Genomic DNA, 19,846 nt, shown 5'->3' with positions numbered 1-19,846 from the left:
TAGCTGAAGAAATATCATAGACTCCAATTGATTAATATAAAGCTACATATAGGAGAAGTTAGTCAAGACAACCTTTGATGTTGAAAGTCTGAAAGTTTTAAATAGTTTTAAAAGTCTGTAGTTTGAAGGTTGTACAGGCCCAACGGTCAGAAAAGACAGACAGAAAAAATGTCAGATAGTCGATCACATTTTGTCAATGTACTTTTCGTGATGTTTGATCTCCCACTACAAGAAAACCCTAAGTTGGATTAGTTTAAAAAATTTGAGCACAATAAGTCAGAACAGTCTGAAGGGCAGTGCCAAGTTTGGTGGATGTAGCTTTAAAGCTCTAGGAGTTATTGTAGTCAGATATGGCAGTGGGACTCGCTGAGAATTTTGGTCTGTTTTTAAGTCCACTATGGGAAAAATCTCAAAAGTCTGACCAATTAGCAAAGACACAGAAAGCCGAGTTAGAATAGTTTGAAGGTCTGTGCCAAGTTTGGTGGATGTAGCTTAAAAGATCTAGGAGTTTTTGCAGTCAGTTATTTTCAGTGGGAGTCACTGGGAATTTTGGCCCGTTATTAAGTCCGCTACAGGAAAAAAGCAAAAGTCCAGCCAGTTGAGAAAGACACTGCAGGCCGAGTCAGAACAGTTTGAAGGTTTGTGCCAAGTTGGGTGGATGTAGACTGAAAGCTCTGGGAGTTATTGCATTTAGATATTTTCAATGGGAGTTATTGGGAATTTTGGCCCATTTTTAAGCCCGCTATGGGAAAGTGCAAAAGTCTGACCAATTAGAAAAAACACAGAAAGGCAAGTTAGAACAGTTTGAAGGTCTGTGCCAAGTTGGGTGGATGTAGCTTGAACATTCTAGGAGTTATTGTAGTCAGATATTTTCAATGGGAGTTCTTGGGAATTTTGGCCCCTTTTATGTCCACTATGGGAAAATTGCATGTCCGACCATTTAGAAAAGACACAGCAAGATAAGTAAGAACAGTTTGAAGGTCTGTGCCAAGTTGGGTGGATGTAGCTTGAACGCTCTAGGAGTTATTGTAGTCAGATATGGTCAGTGGGACTCACTGAGAATTTCGGCTCGTTATTAAGTCCGCTACAGGAAAAAAGAAAAAGTTCAACCAGTTGAAACAGACACAGCAAGCCGAATCAGAACAGTTTGAAGGTTTGGGCCAAGTTGGGTGGATGTAGTTAGAAAGCTCTGCAGTTAAATATTGTAGTCAGATGTTTTCAATGGGAGTCATTCGACATTTTTGCCCTTTTTTAAGTACGCTAAGGGAAAATCACAAAAGTCTGACCAGTTAGAAAAGACACAGCAAGCCGAGTCAAAACAGTTTGAAAGTCTGTGCCAAGTTTGGTGGATGTCGCTTGAAAACTCTAGGAGTTACAGTTGGAAATTTTAGTCTTTGTTTAGGGATTTTGGAAAAAACCCTAATAAGCTTAAAGTGCTAAATAAAATGTTGGCTTTACAGACAAACCCACCAACACCTAAAAGAACATTTTTTATTCATATTAAATGAGGAGATTCCAAAATGTTCCCAAAGGAGGGTTTTATCAGATTTTGCTCACTTATGAGGAAAAATGTGTAACTATACAAACTACAGTAAACTTATAAGTGGATGTACAACATTTGCTCATAACAAACCAGCACGTGCAGACCTAATATCAAGGGCACTCATAAACACACACGCATGCATGCTAAAAAACAGGCCCACACACACACAGTCTTGGTTGTCAATTATTAAACAAACATGATACTGTTCAGAGTGAGACAGAGTGAGATTGCACGAGCCACAGCTATCACATACACACATCTCATCCTAAACAACCCGCTGGATATTTCCCACTGGATTCTGCTGCCTGATGAACACCTGATCTCTGACCTTTGAGAGCAAAACACCCCTGATGGCCGCAGGTAAAATTAGCTGTTTTTGTCAATTATCACACTTTCTGTCCAGTTTACTTCATGGAAACTTCTGTTTAGCTTCTAACGTCATAATACAGGCTGGCTGGAAAGTTTCCAAAGACCTCGAGTGGTTTTGTAAATGTTTATTATGTAGACATGGACAAAATGACTACAAGAATAAAGGCACACATGAAATAAGAACTGAAAAAACATCTAGTTTTTTTGTTTTGTTGCAAAAGTGCTTCAAGTACATTATGTTTCTGAAATTGCATTATGCTCTGAGCTGAGATATGGTGCATTAACACACCATGAAAAATGAACTGAAAAAAGAAATTCATATTAAAAATATAATTTCAAAGATGGTTACTTTTTACACCTCTGCTGCCTTAGTGAGGGAAGCATAATTTGTATTAGTATTTCAGCTCTATTTAGACTAGTATTGTAATAGTGCACACTGGCCAAACTTTCAATAGTATTTGAGTTGTGTTGTGTTTGTTTGATGTGAGTCAGTTCAATATTGAATAAGAAACTCAATGAGGCTTGACCAGCATCTACTGGAGATCATTACTGACTAACAGACTAAATTAATCAGTTCTTCATCTCGGCACCAAGATGAAAACTGGGTCACCACTGAACATCTTGAAGAATGACCATTAAAACCTGTTCACTTTCAATGATTTCCATTTCAGTGCCTTAAAAGAGGCTTATATGTCCAGACTGAATAATTCATTGGCTGTATCTGAGGTGAAGGTTTCTCTCAGAGCAGAGTTTCCTACAGCATTGAGCTCTTTCAGGGAGGTTTCAAGTATCTTGCAGGTGAAGTGTCATTAAGCGGCACCAAACTGAATAGCAGAAATAACTAGAAACTGACATTTCTTGAAGAAAATATGAATGGTGCACTCCAACCTGCCCCTGTTTTCCATTGTTTAACCAGATAGTCCCGCCCCAAACTCATGCCATTGGTTGATTTAGAAGCTGACATGTCAGAGTTTACACTCTTCAGAAAGTCAATATAAAAAGGGCAATTTTTGGAGGGAAAAAATAGCATATTAAATGTCAAAGCTTGCAAACAGGTCACACCTCTAGTAACAATTTTGGAAGCAATTTAGCAATTTTCCAGTTAAGTATTTGACTTATATTGTTGTTGATTTTTTTAATTCCCAACATGTTTAGGGATTAAAAAATGATTACAACCCCCAGGAAATATTCATTTGAAAAAAAATTACAATTTGAGACAATGCCAGATATTAGTGCTCAAAAAATGATTTCTGTAGTTAAAAAATATATATTTGTTTTATGATATTAGTGATATACAGGTGCATCTCAATAAATTAGAATGTTGTGGAGAAGTTCATTTATTTCAGTAATTCAACTCAAATTGTGAAACTCGTGTATTAAATAAATTCAATGCACACAGACTGAAGTAGTTTAAGTCTTTGGTTCTTTTAATTGTGATGATTTTGGCTCACATTTAACAAAAACCCACCAATTCACTATCTCAAAAAATTAGAATACATCATAAGACCAATAAAAAAAAAACATTTTTAGTGAATTGTTGGCCTTCTGGAAAGTATGTTCATTTACTGTATATGTACTCAATACTTGGTAGGGGCTCCTTTTGCTTTAATTACTGCCTCAATTCGGCGTGGCATGGAGGTGATCAGTTTGTGGCACTGCCGAGGTGGTATGGAAGCCCAGGTTTCTTTGACAGTGGCCTTCAGCTCATCTGCATTTTTTGGTCTCTTGTTTCTCATTTTCCTCTTGACAATACCCCATAGATTCTCTATGGGGTTCAGGTCTGGTGAGTTTGCTGGCCAGTCAAGCACACCAACACCATGGTCATTTAACCAACTTTTGGTGCTTTTGGCAGTGTGGGCAGGTGCCAAATCCTGCTGGAAAATGAAATCAGCATCTTTAAAAAGCTGGTCAGCAGAAGGAAGCATGAAGTGCTCCAACATTTCTTGGTAAACGGGTGCAGTGACTTTGGTTTTCAAAAAACACAATGGACCAACACCAGCAGATGACATTGCACCCCAAATCATCACAGACTGTGGAAACTTAACACTGGACTTCAAGCAACTTGGGCTATGAGCTTCTCCACCCTTCCTCCAGACTCTAGGACCTTGGTTTCCAAATGAAATACAAAACTTGCTCTCATCTGAAAAGAGGACTTTGGACCACTGGGCAACAGTCCAGTTCTTCTTCTCCTTAGCCCAGGTAAGACGCCTCTGACGTTGTCTGTGGTTCAGGAGTGGCTTAACAAGAGGAATACGACAACTGTAGCCAAATTCCTTGACACGTCTGTGTGTGGTGGCTCTTGATGCCTTGACCCCAGCCTCAGTCCATTCCTTGTGAAGTTCACCCAAATTCTTGAATCGATTTTGCTTGACAATCCTCATAAGGCTGCGGTTCTCTTGGTTGGTTGTGCATCTTTTTCTTCCACACTTTTTCCTTCCACTCAACTTTCTGTTAACATGCTTGGATACAGCACTCTGTGAACAGCCAGCTTCTTTGGCAATGAATGTTTGTGGCTTACCCTCCTTGTGAAGGGTGTCAGTGATTGTCTTCTGGACAACTGTCAGATCAGCAGTCTTCCCCATGATTGTGTAGCCTAGTGAACCAAACTGAGAGACCATTTTGAAGGCTCAGGAAACCTTTGCCGGTGTTTTGAGTTGATTAGCTGATTGGCATGTCACCATATTCTAATTTTTTGAGATAGTGAATTGGTGGGTTTTTGTTAAATGTGAGCCAAAATCATCACAATTAAAAGAACCAAAGACTTAAACTACTTCAGTCTGTGTGCATTGAATTTATTTAATACACGAGTTTCACAATTTGAGTTGAGTTACTGAAATAAATAAACTTTTCCACGACATTCTAATTTATTGAGATGCACCTGTATTAAAAATACTACATTGTAAAGAGATGGGTATTTTTTAATTGTTCTGATGATACCAGCAAATATATCTTCAATATCAATAGTTTTTATTAGATTTACATTTTCAAAAAAACATTTTACTGTTCATGAATGTACCCTTATTGCTCATAATTAATTATTATTCATATTCTTTTGTGTGTCGAATTGTGTTGCGAATTCAAAATTGCACTTGATTTAAAGGGATAGTTCACCTAAAAATGAAAATTCAGTCATTGTTTACTCACCCCTGTGTTGTTATAACCCAATATGACTTTCTTTCTTTTTCTGAACACAAAGGGAGAAATTGTGAATACATGTTGTGCTCAGTGATGTCATACAATGGCAGTTTATGGTGACCACCTCTTCAAGCTTCAAAAGAACACAAAAGTATAATTCAGAAGTCTAATAAATTATTCCATGAGACTCATGATTGTTATGAAAACATACGATAAGATTTGATGAGAAACAAACTGAAATATAATGTATTATTTAGTGAAAATATTCACTGACCGTTGATCTCCTGTGTGCGTTCATGATAGGGTAGGAGAGCAACCGTTCACATTTGTAGCCTCCTCTATATTTCTGTTCAATTTCCGAGTACTTCGTTCAAAAGATTAGGCTGCCATTGTATATCTTCACGAAGCACAATGTTTTTTCACAATTTCTTAGAACAACACAAGTTAGAACAACACAGGGATGAGTAAACAAGGACTGAACAAATCCTTAAAAATAAATAAATAAATAAATAAATAAATAAATAGAAATTTTGCAAGTTTTTTTTATTAATTGTTTTATTCACCCTAAAACACCCTAAAATATGCATAACAATCATTATTTTCATAACCAGTGGCTTCTTAAAAACAATTTCGAGGTGGAGAAAAAAATATACATCACCAATGACAATTCTTGGGGTCTCTGAGGGTTAAGTTCTGAGCGTTTTAGAGGTCTGGTTAAAAGTCTCTCTCTCTCTTGTTCTTCCATCATCAGTCACTCCACCAAACATTCCAGACAATCTGAGACGGCTCCATTCCTCTTCCTCTGGGCAGAGAGTGGTCACGACCTTACCCATCGCTTCAGCATATGACTCGGTCAGCATCCTCACCAGCAGCCAGGCCAACGACACGGACAGCATCCAGACCTCCCACCAGGTAACCGATGGTGACAGCATCCAAACAGCCCATCCTGCATATGACACCGACAGCAATCAAACGGCCAACCTGGCGTATGAAACGGACAGCAACCGGACCCTGAACCCTGCGTTTGACACGGACAGCACACACACACTCCACCCGGCGTACACGCTTGAAAGAATGAACATGGAGGGAGTATCGGGTCCACCTGGAGGTGACGGTCCAACCACCAGCCTCTCCCTGAACCCCTCGATGGACCCGCCTCCATACAGCCCACCTGACCCAAAAACAGCGTACCTCATGTACCCCTCTCCAATGCCCCATTACGCCAACCAGCCTGTGATCGCATGCCAGCCGGGGGCAAATCAACCTGCTTTCTACCAGCCCACCTTCCTGCCACCCTCCACCTACCCATCTTATACTATAGTAAGATTACAACTTTATCTTTAATACTGACAGACACATTTAATACTCTAGCTACGCTATACTGCCTGTCAAAGAGAAAACGCAGTAACTACACAAACACTTTAACTATTTGATTTTCCAGTCAAATGTGGATCAAAAATAGTTCCATTCAGTTTGCTCTGAATCCAAACATAGTTGAGCCAAACCCATCTGTTTACAGGACAGATCACAGTTGAAGAAACCTGTGTTCAGTCATAACTCAATTTTGACAAAATGTGTTTCTGCGTTTTGCCTTTGCAGTGGGCAGTGTAGTAAGATCACAAATTTATCTTTAAGACTCATAAATGTAATGCTATTACAGCTGTATTAAACTGACCCAAGTAGAATCAAAACTTATTATCAATTATTATAACACTGCTCTCTGGATTATTCGATTCAGATTAGTCAATTGCGCAATCCAGCAGTCTGACATTTCTGAATAACAACCAAACATCCAGGGATAAAGTGATAGCAGACCGGTCATCCTGGGCATTGCTACCCATCTTTCCTACTTCTCATATCACTCTGCAATCTCTACAAGTAATCTAATAAAATAGTTCAAACTGAAATCAATGTTTCATATCCATTTATTTATTTATTCAGCAAGTAGTCTTGTAATAAGCAGGATAATGAGCAGTGAGACAGTAATATTTTCAAAATAAACACCAACAGATCTCTGATGCAAACTGGATTTGACATGCAGCTGTTTCTGGAGACTCTACAATTTCTTTCTTCCCACATAATAATAATTAAACTCAAATCAATATTTCATGTCCATTCATTTTTTATTGGAAAGTAGTTGTGTAATAATCGGGATAATGAGTCAGACGGTCATTTTCATAAAATAAACTCCCACGCTAACCGGAGGTGGAATTCAGCTGTTTCTGAAGACTCCATGGATTATTTGGAAGGTGTGTAATAAACGGGATAATGTACAGTCAGACGGTCGTTATCGCAAAATAAACGAGAATGATATAGCTGCAGGCATAGCTCCAAATCGCTAGCAAAGATACAGGGAGCCTCTAATCTAACACGTTCCCTAACTGTGAGTGGAAGTGTCACCCCCTTTTAGAGTTGGTGCAACCCCTTTTGGAGTAACCACGCCCCCTTCTGAAGTAATCACACCCTTTTTGGAGATTTCGCCCCCATTTGGAGAACACCGGCCTGCAGCATTACCTATTTGAAATAAACCCCTTCAGGGTAATACAAGACCCCTGTCTGGTTTATTTTGCCATAACAACCGGCTGAGTGTAGATTATGTAGCTTATTACACGGACCATTATTTCGGACCATTAAATGGCAATGAAATAATGATTTTAGTTGAAATTACGTTACGTGAGAAGAAACAGAGGAACACTGGTTTCCACCTCAGGTTTGCATCGGAGTTGTGTAAGGTATTCATACATATTGCATCTGACAGCTCATTATCCTGCTTATTACATGTCTACTTGGCAAAATAAATGGAAATGAAATATTGATTTGATTTTAAATTAAGTAGCTTACTAGCAGAGATCACAGAGTGATACAATAAGAAGAAAGATGACACAAAATACCCGGATGATCAGTGTAATATTATCACCTGATTTCAGATGTGCAGTGGTTATTCAGAAATATCAGACCGCTGAGTGGTGCAATTGACCAATCAGAATTCCAGAGAGCTGTGTAATAATTTGTGATAACGAACAGCTGACATTATCCCTTACTGATAACAGTAAACAATATTTCTGGTCATTAAAGCAAACTCTTGAATGGGATTCATAAAACTGTCGAGGTTGCATTTACATTTTTATCAATTTTGCATATGCATTTATCTGCTTAAGTGACTTTCACTTGAGGAAAACTATAAACAAATTACTGAATTCCCCCTTCAACATTGTGTTCTTAAACAAGACATTTAAAGAGATTATATCATGACAAATCCAATTTTTACTGTTCTTTTGAGATACAAGAGCTACTATATGCATACTGAAACTTTAAAAACTCAAAACTTCCTAGCCAGTTCAAACAGATGAACTTTTCAACTGATTGCGAAGGTGGGAAATGGTTATGAAAAACTAAATTCTGACTGTTTTTGGCCTTATTATACAGGGTTCACGCTCTTTTTGACCAATGACCAGATAGGGGGCATGGCCCTGCCCAACCCCCAGAATTTGCCTGACCTCCCCAGGTGCCACCCCAAATTATAAACTGTGATTGGTCATTTCCCAAGTTGGAGGCAGGCCTTCAATAAAACCAGACAGAGCCTCGTATAAATAACCTTAGTTTTTAGTTGATTATATAAGTATAACATTAATAGTTTTTACCATTATTATTTCCCTTTTTGTTTTTATTTCGCCTATCTGAACTTTTATTTTGATGTGCCATTCCTCTGAAGAACGGGAGAGTGAATGGAAGAGGAGAGCAATCAGCACACTATACATAACAGTTAGTGGGTCACAGTGTAGTTAAAGGAGCTGTAAAGTGGAAATTTGTACATTTAGTTCCCTTACGACTCAGTACACTTAACGTTTGCTAACACATATGGGGAGTGTCCTTCCACACAACCTAGTTGAAACCTCTCTACAATAACGTCAATATCCTAATATTGGCTATGGTGTGTGAGCCCCGCCTTTTTAGGTGCGAAACTGTCCACTATAAAAGCAGGTGCGCAAACACCATTCCTCAGAATTTTCTTCCTTCAAGACAGCGATTCATCTCTCGTCTAGAAGCCTTCTACTGCTTCTCCGTTGACTACACAAGTCAGCGGGCGGGATCTTCAAGGCAACGAGAAGACTCTCTGCTCCCCTGCAGCGGTGTGCGCATTTTGAACTACCTCGACGATTGGCTGTTACTGGCCCAATCAGATGCTCTGTTATACCAGCACAGAGACTTACTGCTTCAGCATCTAAACAGCTTAGGCCTCAATGTCAACTGGGTGAAGAGCACGCAAAATCTCCTTTTTAGGAGCCCGCCTCTACTCACGAGCGAGCACGTCTGTCTCAGTTCAAATTGGGAGAACACTTCCACTGAAGATGTTTCAAAAAGCATTGGGGTTTAGGTGGTGGCATTCGCCGTCATTCCATTAAGTCTTTTACACGAGACCTCTTCAGTGCTGGCTTAAGTGTCATGTGCCACAACATGCTGGTGGTGACTACAGATGCTTCCAACACAGGTTGAGGGGTGGTATGCGATGGACGCCCAGCTTTTGGCACCTGGACAGGTGTGAGGAGGGCGTGGCACATCAACCGCCTAGAGCAATCGGCTGTATTCCTAGCCTTGAAGGCTTTTCAGTCAGAAATAGCGAACTGTCATGTTCTGGTTTGCTCCGACAACATGACAGTTGTGGCATATATAAACCGCCAAGGTGGAATTCATTCACCGCCATTAATGAGACTGACGTGTCACATCCTCCTGTGGAGTGAGCGCCATCTCCTTTCACTGAGAGCGACATATGTCCCAGGCCGTCTGAATTACGGTGCAGACCTATTGTCACGCCAAGGGGTGATACCAGACGAATGGAGAATTCATCCACAAACTGTTCTGAGGATTTGGGAAATATGTGGCAAAGCAGAAATCAATCTATTTGCCTCAGTGGAGAATGCCCACTCTGGTTCTCAAAGTCCCAAGCCCCACTAGGAGCAGACTCAATGGCCTGATAATGGCCAGCAAAATGCAAATATGCATTTCCCCCTTGTCCGAGAGGACAAGGAAACAATTTTTGGTTGTGCCAAAATGGCCCAATTAGCCATGGATTCCAGAAACGATAGAGATGTTATACAGCTCGCCATGGGAAATACAGCTGAGGAGGGATCTCCTCTCTCAAGCGCAAGGCACAATCTGGCATCCCCAGCCCAAGCTGTGGAACCTGCATATGTGGCCCCTGAACGGAGTGCACTAAACATGCCAGAACTGACGCATTCATTCATGAACACCATTTTACAGGCCAGAGCGCCATCTACGAGATGCCTCTACATGCTAAAATGGAATGTGTTCACTGATTGGTGCCTTTCACATGGCAAAGACCAGGTAAACTGCCCCATACATGAAATTCTCATATTTCTTCAAGAGCAAACAGATGCAGGACTCACTCCGTCAATGCTCAAAGTTTATGTGGTGACTATATCTGCGTATCACGCACCTGAAGCCGGTACCACTATAGGCAAACATGATTTAATCATAAAGTTCCTTAGAGGAGCAAGACAATTAAATCCACCTCAGCCGGCTACAGTTCCGACTTGGGGCCTAACTTTGGTCCTAAAAGTGCTCGCAGGGCCCCTCTTCAAACCATTGGACTTTGATTTGCACATCTCCATTAAGACCGCACTACTGGGGCCTGGGTAGCTCAGCCAGTAAAGACACTGACTACCACACCTGGAGTCACAAGTTTGAATCTAGGGCGTGCTGAGTGGCTCCAGTCAGGCTTCCTATGCAACGAATTGGCCCGGGTGGCCAGGGTGGGTAGAGTCACGTTGGGTTAACCTCCTCGTGGTCGCTATAATGTGGTTCTCGCTCTTGGTGGGGAGCGTGGCGAGTTGTGCTTGGATGCCGCGGAGAATAGCGTGAAGCCTCCACACGCGCTAGGTCTCCGCGGTAACGCGCTCAACAAGCCATGTGATAAGATGTGCGGATTGACTGCACTACTGCTGGCTCTGGCCTCAGTAAAACGGGTCGGTGACTTACATGCACTATCAATTGACAATTCATGTTTGGAGTTTGGCCCCGAACTTTCAAAAGCCACTGTCAAACACAGAAAAGGCTATGTGCCTATGGTTCTAACCACAACCCTTCAGAGCACAGATGTTTCACCTTCAAACCTTCTTCCCTCCTCCATTTTATTCGGATAAGGAACAATCCTTGCATTTGTTATGTCCTGTGCGGGCACAACATGCATACGTTGAGTGCACCCACCAATTCAGACTGTCTGATCAGCTATTTGTGTGCTATTGATGACGCACTAAAGGAATGTCAGTCTCCAAGCAAAGATTTTCTCGCTGGATCGTTGATGTGATTGCCATGCCTTACGAGTCGCAGGGTAAGATTTGCCCAATTAGTGTTAAAGCACACTCAACTAGAGGCATGGCCTCCTCTTGGGCATGGACGAATGGTGTCTTTACAAGACATATATTTTGCTGCAGGATGGTCTTCTCAAAACATATTCAGAAGGTTTTACAACCTAGACATAATGTCTCTCTCGTCACAAGTCCTCTCTGTTTAGAGCGCTTGGGGGTTTGTGTCAGTGGATTCCTTAGGTCATGCAGATTTCAGTGATACCAGTTCTTCCCATTTTGGCCATACTGCCTATCCACTATATTGACATTTACTAAAAAATGATATATCTTTTAAATACATTGTTGGATTTCAAAGAAAATGGGTATGCATCATCGACATTATGTCCTGATTATACTTGAGCAGTTTGGAGACAGTGCCACCTATAGTTCAAAAGATAACCCGTACTTGTATGCTGACTCTCAATGGGCATGTCAACTGAGTGGCTCAGTGTGTCAAAGCACTGATTTATAGTTTGAAGGGTTGTAGGTGTGATTCCCAGGTGGACCAGTGTTAGAGATGATGTTATATTGTACTGGAGATCTTTGTTACTGAAAAGTTGCAGGGCTTATCACAGATAATTTCTGTTTGAAGGTATACTTCTTGTTCTTTGTCTTAGTGTTGTTCTTCTGATATATATGGGAGTGATATCTTTTGAAAGGTTTGAGAAGTTTGGAGATAGCATCACATGTAGTTCAAAAGAACATGTTCTGTTTAGCATGGTTATCATGCTACATGCTATGATAGATTAGCATGCTAATCGGTTAGCATGCTAACTGTTGGGTTTTCTGCAGATATTATTTAGCAGAGATGAGCCACTTCAATTAAAATGAATGGGAGAAACTGGAATATTCAACCAAGGAGCTCTGAGTGCCCAACGGTCAATGGATGTAGATAGGAAGTCCTGCCTTACAGTTAAAAGAGCCAATCACCATTTGGATACAGACATCACCTGTCAATCAACTCTAGAACGTGTATGCGCATTAGCTATACACACCGGGAAAATTGCGTTTTTTAGCGTAATATGACGATAAAATCACAATTTATGATTCCAGTATTGTCAGATTTTATTGCTGATTTAAAATATGTTCTTTGATCGTAATCTTGACCAACTGTTTTTGAAATTTTGGTTTTCTCCATTCAAGTAGATAGGAGCTGCACTTTCATGACTGGAAATAGCCTCTTGAGAGCATCCCAAAGATGGCCGACAGTGGACTGACTTGCTAGAAAGGCTTTGGTTTTCTGTCTTATAAGGCTATTTGATCACAATGCTATCTGTAGGGCAACATTAGTTTAGCATGCTAATCAGTTAAATACATCACGACCAGTCTGTTCTTTCTTTCTGCTGTGTTTGATATCAGCCATATCGGCTCTCCACCATTTTGAATACTTTTTTTTTCCCAATTCAAAACCTGCTGACTCTAAGCTTGGTATGTTTCTTCAGCATCTGTGGCAATGTGGTCCAGCAGTAAGGTGCACCATACCTGTGTGCTATGGAGATCGAAAGGTTGCCATTTGTCCTAGAAACAAAATTCTTTTTTTTTAGTCTGATTACTCTCCTCTTAATGAACCCCCATACATTATAACTCCGATTACTCCCATTATAGTAGCTGCCATCTTGGATAATGATGTTTACAGTTTAAAAGTTTCACATCCTTCAAACTTTGTCCGATTTGTCCAAGCAATGGCTCAAAATAATTTCCAGACCTAGCCACACAGAAATGACTGTACATCATTTTGATTTTCGCCTTTGTTTAAAAGTTACGGCAGCGCAAACTTAACAAGGTTGATGTAAAACTGAATATGAGGCAGTATCTCGGCAATGGTTTGTCCCATCAAAACCAAACTTGGTATGCTTAATCAGGACCATGATCTGAGGGTGCACGCAAAGCTTGGAGACAGCACCACCTGACATGGGTCAAAAGTGTGAAAGCACTGGTTAATAGTTTCAAGGGTTGTGGGTTCGAATCCCCACCTTGACAAATCATGCAGTTAAAATTGCAAATCATGCAGTTGTTATGGAGATCTTTGCATTGTGCTTTTAAATTGTAAAGTTACATGAATCCGAAGTTGATTATGGTGACTACGATGATTGACTGTGATTGCTCTATGCTTGGTATGTCCCTTTGGTGACTGTCAATGTTGTGGTACTGTGGTCCATTGGACTGTGTAGTGACCTGTTGAACAGAAAGTTGTAGGTTCAAATTCATCCTGAGGCAATGTATAATGTTATGTATGTTTATGCTTTATGTCATGTGATTTTTGGGTTGTCATTAATGTGGTGCAATGCTTGACATTTCGGTGCTTGGCCCTGTAATTGCTGCTTGCAGCTATATTTAGTAGCGGGATTTTACCCTGCTTCAAAAGTATTATTTCCACACTGCAAACCTCTCTATGACACTGTAATGCTTCTGAATCTCTAAATCTGTTTTTTCAGTACATGAACGGACCTCCGCTGGGAGAAGAGCAGCCGCCGTTACCCAAAGATTACCTGGTGGAGTCTCTTCTCGTCACCATCTTCTGCTGTATAATGAGCGGTCTCGTCGCAGTCATGTATTCTTATGAAGTAAGCATACCTGCAATATATATGCATATCTGCAAATACATAGTGTTTATATAGTGTATACAAACTCTTTATGACAAAAATGTTAAAACACTTAAATTACTGACTCTAGTTTGAAGTCTGTATGTTAAATGGTTCAAGTTAAATTTAAATAGATTATATAAACAAAGTTTTAATGCAGAATATCAACACAGCGCTGGCTTGCAAGAACTGAATTTATTGTAATAATTATGTTCATGGATTGCAACCTACTGACCTCTGACCTCTCTGCAGACCCGTGCGGCGTTGGCGAGGGGTGATATCCGCGAAGCTGAGAAAACGTCCCAGAAGGCTCGTCTGCTAGTTATGTTCAGTTTAATGTTTGGCATATTTTTGTTTTTGGGGTGGATTATTTATGTGGTAATAGCACTCTGTGCATAGAAATACAGATTACGAAAATATAAAACTATTTAATGTGTAATTTCTGGGAAGAAATCTAGTTTCTACAGCAATACTAGTTTCCACTCTCATGAGCAGGAACAGAATGCAATTATAAAAGACTCCCATGTTGTGTGAGTTTCAAAATGAAGTCTTACCATTTAAACCAATTCCACCTCTGCTCGTATTTCATCATATAGTGTTTCAGTGATGAAAATGAGTTTAGAGACTAGAAGGGAAAGCTCTACGTGCTTTCATTAGAAAGTCATTGATAGAGTTGTATTTTACAATTACAGTTCTATTTTATTTGTTCCTAGAAATTGAAACCACTGGCAATAAAATCTGTACTTTGTTCCTTATACTACCCGTAATAAGTACTATTTAAATATTCAGTCTTTCCGTGTTTGTCCTTTATGTGTTTGTGCTTGAGCTCTATTTTTTTAAATAGTTTTATTTAGTTAGTTTCGCCTTGTAGCAGTGAATAATAAAATAAAATAAAAATCCAGTAGCACAATGCTGTTTATGTTTAAAATATAAGTGAAGACCTTGAGAGGGTTATTTGTTGATAAAGATTAAATGTATTAAATTTTCTCACCGCATGGCTTGGAGAGCCGCCAATAAATACACTGAAGAGTAACATACAGATGGAAAACAATCAAGTGACCAACAGAGTGTGTCAGAAGGGAGCTTTCTCTCAAAAACAAGTGCTATGTTCGGAATAGCATCCTAAACTACTACTCGTACTATTTCTGTAGTAAATAAATAGAATGTATATACAGTACTGTGCAAAAGTCAGATGTGTCAGCAAGTCAGCATTTCAGATGTTTCACAAAAACATTTGTCTTAAGATGGTTATTTTATCCTCAACTTTCCATTTCCAGTGACAAATGAACCGGTAACACTTTACAATATGGTTCCATTCGTTAACATTTGTTAATGCATTAGGTATCATGAACTAACAATTACATAATTTTTACAGCATTAATTAATCTTGGTTAACCCTTTAAGCTCTGAAGTTGTTTTTAAAGATTTACTGTTTCAGGGGCATAACCAAAAATAAAGGCTTATAACTCGACCAACAAAAAATAAATTAAAAAAAAGGGGAAAAAAGGAGAGTCATTTGGTATCATTGCAAAGAAAACTATTCAAATTGTGTAATGATATAGATTATGATACATTCTGAGACTCTCAGCCTAAGAATAAAAAAAAAAATCACAAAACAAATTGAGCCAAAAAATGTACTTTTTTTCTTATTTGACATCATATATCTCTGGGTGTCTCCGAAAAACTGATTTTGTTTCTGTAAATGTTCCCAATCATGTCACCTGTAACATTTACCTGTAACTGTAAAATTTTGTGTTGATACAACATAGCAATCAAAAGTTATAGCATTACAAATAAATTAACCTAGTGTACACAAACATCTCAATGTGTCCAAAAGCCCCTCCAAACATATAAAACATAATAATTGTACATAAGAACTAATTACATGCAAACACAATAATGACTAAAGGTTTGTATAGCATGCAGACATGATTTTAGTAAAGAGATTTCACAGAATGAGTTTCATTTGAGTCATCATTGAGTCCGTGTCGTGTATTTGGCGCCATCTCCTGGTGGCCATATGTAACATTGTGCTTCGTGTGTATTATCTAATGATCAATGCATCCGATTACATTGTGTGTGGGCTCGTTTGAAAGACAATCACCTCCTCTAAGTAATTATATATTTTATGTTCTGTTTATTTTTCATGAAGTTATAAGCGAAAACGCGGCATATAAGCAACACCAACATAACTGTCAAAGACATATACTTAGCTATTACTCACTAGACATTTGTCTGTGAGTAAAACAAATGGCTGGTTGTATTCTACTCTTTGAGAGCTTTCCAACAATATAAGACAGATGGCTATTTGATGAGTTTGATGTTTTTACTGATTGCAATAATATGTATAGTGCAATTTATTTTTTATTTTTTTTATAAATTATCAAGGAACACTTCTGATTTGTCTGCAAATTTCAAAGCACTTGTTCAGTTTTGGTCATAATGTCTACATGCATTGTAAATTAGAGCTTCTAAGCTTTCAAACGATACCTATTTTGTGTTGGTCAAGACTGTAGTTATTAATATTTTGACAATTATTTGTGTTTTCTCGCTGGCCCGTCCGAGCTTAAAAGGTTATACTAATTTGAGTAATTTGCGACCACGTTACACGTTACTGACAAGGCACAAGATCATCTTAATATGTGTGACTAATATTTTGTCCCTATCCACAAAGCCTTGATAAAAATTTCCGTAATTGTAAATGGTAAAAGAAAGTAAAAATCATACAGTAAAAAAACGTTTATTGGTTAACTGGTAGTTAAAATACAATATATAAACGAGATATAAATATAAACCCTTAAAATATATGGTAAAAAATTATATTTAAGACAATACATGTAATTTAACACTAAAATATGGTTAAAATGTATTTTTTAGATGTAAAAATGTGTATTATGTTTAGCAAGAAAATATATGTTTTTTATTTTTATGCTATTGTATTTATGGGAATAGCTGTTTGTTCTTATTTTTAATATCAGTTATGTGTATTGGGGTGTTTGTGTTATATTTTATGCATTTAAGTTCATGTTTATTGCATTATTTTAGTCATGTCTCTTCATGTGTAATAATTATACTTATATTAATTATTACTCCTGGAAGGGCCACTCCTGATGAACTTTAAGTGATCATGTGGCGTTTTGTTACTATGGTGATTAACAATACATTTTAAAGTGAAAAACAGTCTTTTATAATTTAGGAGTTTAGTTTATCAAGTTTATATAATTTAAAATTATAAACAATAGTGAACCGTAAAATATACAGGCATTAAAGCAGGGGTTTCCAAACTTTTCTACTGGGGGCCAGATGCAAAAAGAAATAAGGTGTCGTGGGCCGCACCGCTGTATTAATAATAATAAAATTTTTAAAAAAAGGCTAGATGCCACTATTGCATCATCTTTATGTTGTATGCTTAATATTATGCAAATTTTAAATCATATTTTGTGTTAATAAAGGATATTTCTCTCACCAAGAATGCTTGTAATAGAACAGTGATGCAGGGTCAGAAATTAAGAGGGGCTTGGGGCAAAATGCCCCCAAAAGTGACCAAAAAAATGCAAAATGTGGGGGCAGCAATGCTTTCGTTTCTGTTTTTTTATTTATTTATACCATCTAAAATAGTTCTTAAAATTCTACTTAAAAATTCCCCTGAAAATTATATCCATAGGGCAATTATTGTCCCTGTAGAGCTGAGGAGGGCGGGGCCGGGATGGAATGAGACACACCCGGTCCCCAATCAGCCTGATGGGGCGCGCGAGGGATAAAGGCGGCCGGGGACGACAGTTCGAGAGAGAGAGAATTGCAGGCAGCTGTACTGTGTGTGTTTTTGGTTGTGTGTTCTGTTTAAATTGTTTATTAAATTATTATTTATATTATTAAGCCGGTTCTCGCCTCCTCCTTTCCACTGAACTCCCTTTACACTGGTGACAAAACCTGGGAAGGAGGAGGGATTCCCGTCGCAGAGTCCTCGACACTGCCGTCCACCCAGGGGAGTGCCGCTGCCGTCCGATGGGGGACGGAGTAGCCCGACCACCCGGACGCGGGGAACGGCCACCGTCCACGAGGCGAGTGGGGACGGGACTCCCCGACCACCTGGAGCGAGGGAGCCGCTGCCGGGGGCGGAGGAGTGCCCTGCCATCCCCCGGGAACGCGGAGGGGTCGAGGGAAGACCGCCGTCCACGGGGGGAGGAGGGAAGCGACTCCCCGACCGCCTGGAGTGGTAGGGCCGCTGCCAGGGGCGGAGGAGTGTCCCCACGGGACGCCGGGAACGCGGAGGGGCGTTCTGTCCGCTGGGGGTCGGAGGTCTGACTCCGGTCCGCCCGGGGAGGAGCGGCTGCAGTCCGCCTGAGAGGGTGGAGTAGTGATCGAGGACCACGTGACGGTGCATCAGAGAACCGGTGAGTTTCTTTTTCTCTCTCTCCTCTCTCTCTCTCTTTCGCTCTGTGTTGGCCTTTCCCTCGCCATTTTGTTTTGTTGTTTTTCCCCTCCTGTCTCCTCCCAGGTCGAGGAAGGCGGGGATGACCCGCCGGCAGTCGGGGCGTAAGGCACGCCCCCCCCCCCCCCCCGGAGAGGAAGGGTGGGGGATGTACGTCATGCCGGGGGCTCCCCGGCCTGAGGCAACGCCGGGAGGAGTGTAGAGCTGAGGAGGGCGGGGCCGGGATGGAATGAGACACACCCGGTCCCCAATCAGCCTGATGGGGCGCGCGAGGGATAAAGGCGGCCGGGGACGACAGTTCGAGAGAGAGAGAATTGTAGGCAGCTGTACTGTGTGTGTTTTTGGTTGTGTGTTTTGTTTAAATTGTTTATTAAATTATTATTTATATTATTAAGCCGGTTCTCGCCTCCTCCTTTCCACTGAACTCCCTTTACAGTCCCCTTTATGGAATAGTTAACTTCTGACCATACGGTAATGTAACAAATATTATACTGGGTAAGAACTTGTTACTTTCAATGCCCTTGGATTTTGCGTGTTTATTTTTTGACGTCCATTCAGTGTCACTGTAACAAGGAATTAATCTTTATTTATTAGTAATTCAATCATAGTTTCTGTTCTGTTGTTACTTGTGTTTCAAATACGATTTTTATTTGATCAAAATGACTGTGCTCCCTTGGTTGATACACAGGTGCGAGCTGAGCACAGGCAGTATAAGCAGAGATGCACGAGTGTGGGGGTCTGGGTAGCTCAGCGAGTATTGACGCTGACTATCACCCCTGGAGTCACGACTTCGAATCCAGGGTGTGCTGAGTGACTCCAGCCAGGCCTCCTAAGCATCCAAATTGGCCCGGTTGCTAGGGAGGGTAGAGTCACATGGGGTAACCTCCTTGTGGTCACGATTAGTGGTTCTCGCTCTCAATGGGGCGTGTGGTAAGTTGTGCGTGGACCACGGAGAGTAGCATGAGCCTCCACATGCTGTGAGTCTTCGCTGTGTCATGCACAACGAGTCACGTGATAAGATGCGCGGATTGATGGTCTCAGAAGCGGAGGCAACTGAGACTCGTCCTCCACCACCCGGATTGAGGTGAGTAACCGCACCACCACGAGGACCTACTAAGTAGTGGGAATTGGGCATTCCAAATTGGGAGAAAAGGGGATAAAAATAAAAAAGAGAGATGCGCGAGTGTTTTGAGCACTCTCTCTTATCTCCTTACTCTCAAATGGTGCTGAGAAGTCCATGAATCATTTTTCTTGTTTCAATGAAATATCAAAATGAACCAATTCACAACAATTAATAAACTTCCCAGCATTGCAGAAGACATTCTAGGAGAGTGTTCTCGGCTCGCGCATCTCTGTGCGCGCTCAATAAACTCTGCACAACTACTGCACAACGGCATCTCTACTCAGTTACGATGCTTGC

General features: G+C 40.3%; 1 protein-coding gene across 1 annotated transcript; it reads left to right on the top strand.

Moving 5' to 3' along the window:
- Positions 1 to 1,762: 1,762 nt before the first annotated feature.
- LOC127414514 (proline rich transmembrane protein 1B-like) lies at positions 1,763 to 17,725 on the top strand. The gene is made up of 4 exons (XM_051652579.1): positions 1,763 to 1,903; positions 5,799 to 6,367; positions 13,848 to 13,976; positions 14,247 to 17,725. The coding sequence occupies exons 1-4, from the start codon at positions 1,894 to 1,896 to the stop codon at positions 14,391 to 14,393; spliced, it is 855 nt and encodes a 284-aa protein (XP_051508539.1). The 5' UTR covers positions 1,763 to 1,893; the 3' UTR covers positions 14,394 to 17,725.
- The last annotated feature ends 2,121 nt before the right edge of the window (positions 17,726 to 19,846 follow it).

The sequence above is a fragment of the Myxocyprinus asiaticus genome, chromosome 24 (assembly GCF_019703515.2).
Source record: "Myxocyprinus asiaticus isolate MX2 ecotype Aquarium Trade chromosome 24, UBuf_Myxa_2, whole genome shotgun sequence".
Taxonomy (NCBI): domain Eukaryota; kingdom Metazoa; phylum Chordata; class Actinopteri; order Cypriniformes; family Catostomidae; genus Myxocyprinus; species Myxocyprinus asiaticus.
The sequence above is the reverse complement of the archived record's forward strand: the minus strand, read 5'-3'. Positions and strand labels throughout refer to the sequence as shown.